Raw genomic sequence first — 7505 nt, forward strand, 5'->3', positions numbered from 1 at the left:
ACTGTTAAGGTCCGACTGTGGAGGGCGGAGCTGGACAAGAGTTACTTCACAGTTTCAGATCAAAATGAAAAGTATTACCAACTTATAAAATCAAACGTATTGTTCAACTATCCAACGGGTTGTAAAATTGGGAAAACTGAGCTCCACTCGACGAGCTGCAGCTAACATATAATACACGATATGGCATCAATCATTAGTCAAATATTAGAGGCCATGCATAGTCGTCATTTAACGTCTTATTTTTAAACATAATTTGCACCTAATACTTCCGCACTGTTCCTTAACTAACTTGTTGAGTTTATTGTGAATGGCACTTTATTATTTCCAACTGAATAATCAGAATATTTCGTCCAACACCATTTCTTTTTTAATGGAAAATCATCCTCTGTGAAGTCACAAACAAGGTGGCTGTTCGTTCAAAGCAGTGGTTTATAAAAGATGACCAGATGTCCTTGAAGCGAGGTTGATGTCCATCCTTTTAACTGATATTAAACTGAGAAATTTGGAATAAGATGCCATCCGCTGTAAGCGGAAAGAAAAGATCCCGCCTTCCACTGTCGGAACCTTATCGGCGTGACGTCGGCGGAAGTAAAAACACTCCATGTGCTGAATGCATTCTTACGTTGAACTAACTGGAATACTTATTGTTATCGTAGTAGCTTTATTAAGCTACATAATCACTGAATTTGTGATTTAATAACAATGTCTTCAGTTCACTATTTGAGACTTTGTCAACCCTCGGCTAACTGCACTAAAATCCAATAAAAAGAAGTGAGTTCTGTTTGGCCAGTGTGCTGATAAATGTCACTATTGATCTGGAGTCACTGGGTCAGGTCACACAGTAACTGCTGTTCCCCTTCTTCACCTTCTTGTGCTTGACTGCTTTGTGTCCTTTCTCTGACACCTGTCTTCACAAATTTTGAGCTCAGAAAAGTAGATGAAACTTTTGAAAAAGCACGTTCAATACAAATATGTATATATAATAAACAATGAGATCAAGTGTGCTAATGAGGCAAATTTATTCATTTTTTTCATTAACTCAGCATGACGATATTGAACAAGACAGTATTTTAAAAAGTAATATACTGAAGTAAGGTATGTATAATGTTTCCATACACACACATTATACACATTATTCATATAAGGTCCCCAGGAACGCCGAGGGGTTGAACACGAGGGCTGGAGGTGAGCTAACGTCCTCCTCCTGCCAACACTGAGAGAGAAGATGACGCTGAATCCAGAGTCAATATCCAACTTAAAACTGACTTCACCATCAGTCAATCAATGGTCTTGCAGAAGTGTGGCCACGCACCAGCGTGAGCTCTTCTCATGTGGACCGCCAACTCAACTCTCACTCTGAAACCTTCCCCACGTTCAGCAAGCGTACGCTCTCTCACCGGTGTGGACTGACCTGTGACTTTTCAACTGTGACAGCCGGCAGAATGTCTTCTGACAGGTAATGCAAGTGTACGGCTTCTCACCTGTGTGGATTCTGACATGACCTTTCAAGTTACTGCTGGATTTGAAATCTTTCCCACACGTGTTGCAAGTGTATGGTCTCTCACCTGTGTGGACTGACATGTGACTTTTCAAGTGTGACAGCCGGCAGAATCTCTTCCGACAGGTAATGCAAGTGTACGGCTTCTCACCTGTGTGAATTATGACATGGCTTTTCAAGTTACTGCTGGATTTGAAATCTTTCCCACACGTGTTGCAAATGTATGGTCTCTCACCTGTGTGGACTGACATGTGTCTTTTCAACTGTGACAGCTGGCAGAATCTCTTCCGACAGGTGTTGCAAATGTACGGCTTCTCACCTGTGTGGATTCTGACATGGTTTTTTAAAGTTGATGAGAAACTGAATCTTTTCCCGCAGGTCTTGCAGAGGTACGGCTTCTCACCCGTGTGGACTGCTAAGTGTGTGTTCAATATTGACGCTTGTGTAAATCTTTTCCCGCAGGTCTTGCACAGGTACGGCTTCTCACCTGTGTGGATTCTCATGTGGACGTTCAAGTTACCTCTGGATTTGAAATCTTTCCCACAGGTGTTGCAAGAATACGGCGTCTCGCCTGTGTGGATTCTGACATGCTTTTTCAATGCTGATGAGTAACAGAATCTTTTCCCGCAGGTCTTGCAGAGGTGCGGCTTCTCACCTGTGTGGATTCTTAAATGGGCGTTCAACACTGACGCTTGACTGAATCTTTTTCCACAGGTGTCACAAGAATACGGTCTCTCACCTGTGTGGCTTCTCATGTGTATATTTAACTTGGATTGAAACTTAAAAGTCTTTCCACATGCGTCACATTTGAAAGACTTTTTACCTGTGTGAGCATCACAGTTCATCTCTGACAGGTTAGAGTTAGATGCATCACTCCTGTGTCTTTCTCTCTTCTGACGTCTTTCCTTTGGCTGTGGCTCTGCATCTTCAGTTGATCCTGACTCTCCACTCCTGCCTCCTCTCTGATCTCGGCTCTCAGCTACATCAGAGCTGTGACGGACGAGCTGGTGGTCATTTTTTGGATCTGGTTCATTGTGATCCTTTTCATCAGAAGTCGGAGTCAACGTGAAGGTTTCAGTCTCCTGCTTCAGAACAAGCAGCTGCTCCTCCTGCTCCTCATTAATCTGTGGAGGCTCTGGGTCCTCTCGGTCCACACTGGAGCTCCTCTCCTGAACACACAGCTGCTGATCACAGTGAACCTCCTCCTCCGTACAGACATGTTGCTGTGGGAGCTCTGGAGGGACACACAACAAAAGGAAGAGATACTACTGTGATGGAGAAGAGAAACATGGAGACATGCGAGCTAACTAGCATACATTTAACCAACTGGGATTATATTGAGTAGAAGAAGAATTCTCTGTCCCCTGTGTTATGACAATAATTTGTTTTTACACACCTATCCTGTGTAACTTTACTTCAGGTTTCCAAACGATATCCAGCAGTTTGCGCTGACGATCAATCTCTTCCTCGTACTCGACGACAGTTTTTGTAAAAACTGCCAATATTTCTTGAGCAGCAGCAGTTAGCCGCTCGTTGACAAACTCTCTCAAATGCTCCACTGAAGACATTGTTGTTTAATAACAAATTCAACAATTAGCTGCGCTACAGCGACGACAATCAGTCCTCCAGTTCACTCCTTATTGCTTGTTGTGTTTACTTCCGCTGTGTGTCACACTGTTAAGGTCCGACTGTGGACAGTTTCAGATCAAAATGAAAAGTATTACCAACTCATAAAATCAAACGTATTGTTAAACTATCCAACGGGTTGTAAAATTGGGAAAACTGAGCTCCGCTCGACGAGCTGCAACTAACAAATATTACACGATATGGCATCAATCATTAGAGTCAAATATTAGAGGCCATGCATAGTCGTCATTTAAGGTCTTATTTTTAAACAGAATTTGCAAATAATACTTCCGTACTGTTCCTTAACTAACTTGTTGAGTGTATTGTGAATGGCACTTTATTATTTCCAACTGAATAATCAGAATACTTCGTCCAACACCATTTCTTTTTTAATGTAAAATCATTGTCTGTGAAGTCACAAACAAGGTGGCTGTTCGTTCAAAGCAGTGGTTTATAAAAGATGACCAGATGTCCTTGAAGCGAGGTTGATGTCCATCCTTTTAACTGATATTAAACTGATAAGTTTGGAATAAGATGCCATCCGCTGTAAGCGGAAAGAAAAGCTCCCGCCCTCCACTGTCGGAACCTTATCGGCGTGACGTCGGCGGAAGTAAAAACACTACATGTTCCATATTGCTGCATTTTTACGTTGAACTAACGGGAATACCAATTGTAATCGTAGTAGCTGTATGAAGCTACATAATCATTGAATTTGTGATTTAACAACAATGTCTTCAGTGGAGCATTTGAGAGAGTTTGTCAACGAGCGGCTAACTGCTGCTGCTCAAGAAATATTGGCAGTTTTTACAAAAACTATCGTCGAGTACGAGGAAGAGATCGATCGTCAGCGCAAACTGCTGGATATCGTTTGGAAACCTGAAGTAAAGTTACACAGAATAGGTGTGTAAAAACGACTTATTGTCATAACACAGGGGACAGAGAATTCTTCTTCTACTCAATATAATCCCAGTTGGTTAAATGTATGCTAGTTAGCTCGCATGTCTCCATGTTTCTCTTCTCCATCACAGTAGTATCTCTTCCTTTTGTTGTGTGTCCCTCCAGAGCTCCCACAGCAACATGTCTGTACGGAGGAGGAGGTTCACTGTGATCAGCAGCTGTGTGTTCAGGAGAGGAGCTCCAGTGTGGACCGAGAGGACCCAGAGCCTCCACAGATTAAAGAGGAGCAGGAGGAGCAGCTGCTTGTTCTGAAGCAGGAGACTGAAACCTTCATGTTGACTCCGACTTATGATGAAAACCATCACAATGAACCTGATCCAAAAAATGACCACCAGCTCGTCCATCACAGCTCTGATGTAGCTGAGAGCCGAGATCAGAGAGGAGGCAGGAGTGGAGAGTCAGGATCAACTGAAGATGCAGAGCCAGAGCCAGAGGAAAGACGTCAGAAGAGAGAAAGACACAGGAGTGATGCATCTAACTCTAACTTGTCAGAGATGAACTGTGACGCTCACACAGGTAAAAAGTCTGTCAAATGTGACGCATGTGGAAAGACTTTTAAGTGTCAATCCAAGCTAAATATACACATGAGAAGCCACACAGGTGAGAGACCGTATTCTTGTGACACCTGTGGAAAAAGATTCAGTCAAGCGTCAGTGTTGAACGCCCATTTAAGAATCCACACAGGTGAGAAGCCATATTCTTGTGACACCTGTGGGAAAGAGTTCAGACTTAGCAGCATCTTGAACGTCCACATGAGAATGCACACAGGTGAGAAGCCGTACCTCTGCAAGATCTGTAGGAAGAGATTCTGTCGGATGCCAGACTTGAAGAGGCACATGTCGATCCACACAGGTGAGAAACCATATTCTTGCAAAACGTGCGGGAGAGATTTCAGACTTAACAGTAACTTGAAAGTCCACATGAGGATGCACACAGGTGAGAAGCCGTACCTCTGCAAGATCTGTAGGAAGAGATTCTGTCGGATGCCAGACTTGAAAAGACACATATCAATCCACACAGGTGAGAGAGCATACACCTGTAAAATTTGTGGGAAAGATTTCAGAGTGAGCAGTGAGTTGACGGTCCACGTGAGAAGAGCCCACACCGGTGAGAGACCGTACCTTTGCAAGACCTGCGGGAAAAGATACTTTAACGCATCTCATTTGTCGAGGCACATGAGATCACATACGGGCAAGTAGCCTTGTGTTTTCCAAGAGCTCGCTTCTCGAGGTTCACGATCAAAACACAGAGGAACTGGCAGACGTGAGGAGCTGCATCGTTGCAGCACTCGTGGGAAAACGGTTCCTCAGATCACTTGCTGAGGATTAACACTTTGTGCACAGGAGACACCATGGAGCTGAAACTCCTGTGGAGAATGTGTCCAACGTCCCCTTGAGACAAGGTCACACTGTGTTTTTGAGATGCACCCACTTCCAACAGCGCTGTCAAGTGTTACTGAATTAATCTTGTTGTTTTTTGCCTCATATTTCTGTCCGCAGCAGCGTTTCTCGCCCCATAATCTATGGAGCCCCTAAAGGGACATGGGGAAAAAAGAAAGAAAAAAAGGAAAACAAGCAGAAAAAAAAGTTTCTTGTCACCATGACGACGGATCAAGTGCGTTCCAGAAACATATCACGTCAGGCTCAGGTATCTCATCTGATCTTCGTGATTTTAAGAAACCACGCAGGTCCACTCCTGCAGCCTTCCTGGGCTCCGGAAGCTACAGCTAACGGAGCAGTGTATTCTGAATACCGGAAATGCTATGTCGTGCTAACGTGATAATTAACTTGTGTGCTCGTGATCCGTCGTCATGGTGACCAGAAACCTTTTTATTTCTGCTTGTTTTGCCTTTTTTTTTTTTCTTCTTTTTTTTTCTTCTTCATGTCCCTTTAGGGCAGGGGTGGGCAACCTGTTCCACAAAGACCGCTGTAGCTGCAGGTCTTCTTTCCAACCAAGCAAGAGCTCACAGTTTGACCAATCAGCTGTCTGAAGCGTGAGATCAGTTGATTGAATGAGTCAAGTCTGGTGTGCTGCTGCTGCTTGGTTGGAAAGAAGACCTGCAGCCACAGCAGCCCTTTGTGGAACAGGTTGCCCACCCCTGCTTTAGAGGCTCCGTAATAATCACCAGAACTTTAAAAAACGTTTGTTACACAGCTTGTTGCATGAGTGAATAGTACCAACAAATGTTTGACCTGTTATCAATGTTCGTTCTTAATGTTTTTATACTTTACCCTCAGTTAAATGAGTGGATTATGAACTTTGTTGTCGATCCTCTCTAGTGCTCTTCCATCAGTTATTTTGTCATCCTGCCAACTCGGTACTTTTATATTTATATTTATATTAGATAGAATTTTAATGTTCTGGGGTTTTAGAGGGTAACACGTAAAATACAAATTGTAGGTGATGTATGATGTGGTGTTGTCAAATATATTTTTTAACTGCCATGTGTCCCCACTGATGTTCCCAGTTAGTGCACGTACTCAAGTACTGTCCTTAAGTACAACATTGATTGTTTGTAATAACAGTAGTGAAGTTCATTTTAAGGTGGACCCAGCTGTGTCCTCTCAATCAGTTTCAGCTGGTGTTGACAGTCCGAGGACAGTTAGACGGGCGGAAATGACGTCGGAGTGGGCTCGCAGAGCAAATTTGAAAATGAAGACGTGAGAGAAGAAGAGTTATTCGAGTGATTCCAGTCAGTCAAAGAGGAAAGAAGACGTTTATCCGGTGGGAATGACAGCAGTGACACAAACAGATGGGATCAGTACTTCGGTGTGTTTGACTTTTAAAGGAGAGTTGCCAGAGAAACTGCTGACTGCAAAGATCTTCTGTGCTGCCGAGTTGAAGACGTGTGTGAAGCAGCAACGTTTTACACTTTGAAGCTTCTTTGCAGCAACATCTATATTTGAGGCATCATAGTCCGTCACAAGCTCATTGTTTCTGCTGATGTTGAGTTTCAGGCGATTATTGTGATGAAGCTCTCTGTCAGTCGTCTGGAAAAATGGTGTCAAAGTGAAGACAGCATGTTTCTCACCGGACATTATTCACTGGAATCATACATGTAAATATGGCGACAACTTCCATGTCACTCATAAAATACACCTTTTTAAAAATCCCTTCAGAGTCTTCGCAGCATTTATGAGTCTGGACACTTCAGTGAACGCAACTTGACCAGTTGATGGAGGCAAACAACCACGAGCTGTTAACTCTATGTTTTTCCCAAATTCTGAAAACAATTTATGGTTCAGGAAACATAAGTTTTCTTCACCTTCCTCAAATGTTCCCTCATGTAATATAATGCAGCACACAGCTCTGTGACAAACGTCTTCATCAGCTCAGCTCTCCGTTCATTCCTCCTCTTCATCATCCACTGGTTATCGCTGTGGCAACAGGCTCATCTGACCCCACCAAGGGTCCCTTTCCAGCC

The 7505-nt window shown here is 43.4% G+C and overlaps 1 protein-coding gene across 2 annotated transcripts; it reads left to right on the forward strand.

Annotated features, from left to right (window-relative positions):
* Nucleotides 1-3713: 3713 nt before the first annotated feature.
* LOC139351374 (zinc finger protein 121-like) lies at nucleotides 3714-7195 on the forward strand. 2 transcript variants are annotated; one of them, XR_011603574.1, is made up of 3 exons: nucleotides 3714-4024; nucleotides 4187-5584; nucleotides 6169-7195. XR_011603574.1 is itself a non-coding variant. In XM_070993236.1 (2 exons), exons 1-2 carry the CDS (start codon nucleotides 3853-3855, stop codon nucleotides 5278-5280), a joined length of 1266 nt encoding a protein of 421 aa, XP_070849337.1. In that variant the 5' UTR covers nucleotides 3743-3852; the 3' UTR covers nucleotides 5281-5628. The 2 variants fall into 2 exon arrangements, 1 of the variants encoding a protein (XP_070849337.1); XM_070993236.1 differs by lacking the exon at nucleotides 6169-7195 and having other exon boundaries at nucleotides 3743-4024; nucleotides 4187-5628.
* Nucleotides 7196-7505: the final 310 nt, after the last annotated feature.

This window comes from Chaetodon trifascialis, chromosome 23 (genome assembly GCF_039877785.1).
Source record: "Chaetodon trifascialis isolate fChaTrf1 chromosome 23, fChaTrf1.hap1, whole genome shotgun sequence".
Lineage (NCBI taxonomy): Eukaryota > Metazoa > Chordata > Actinopteri > Chaetodontiformes > Chaetodontidae > Chaetodon > Chaetodon trifascialis.

Coding starts and splice junctions, on each gene's coding strand:
- LOC139351374 (XM_070993236.1), top strand. CDS start 3,853: ATGTCTTCAGTGGAGCATTTGAGAGAGTTTGTCAACGAGCGGCTAACT. Junction 4,025..4,186: donor AGTAAAGTTACACAGAATAG/GTGTGTAAAAAC, acceptor GTGTCCCTCCAG/AGCTCCCACAGCAACATGTC.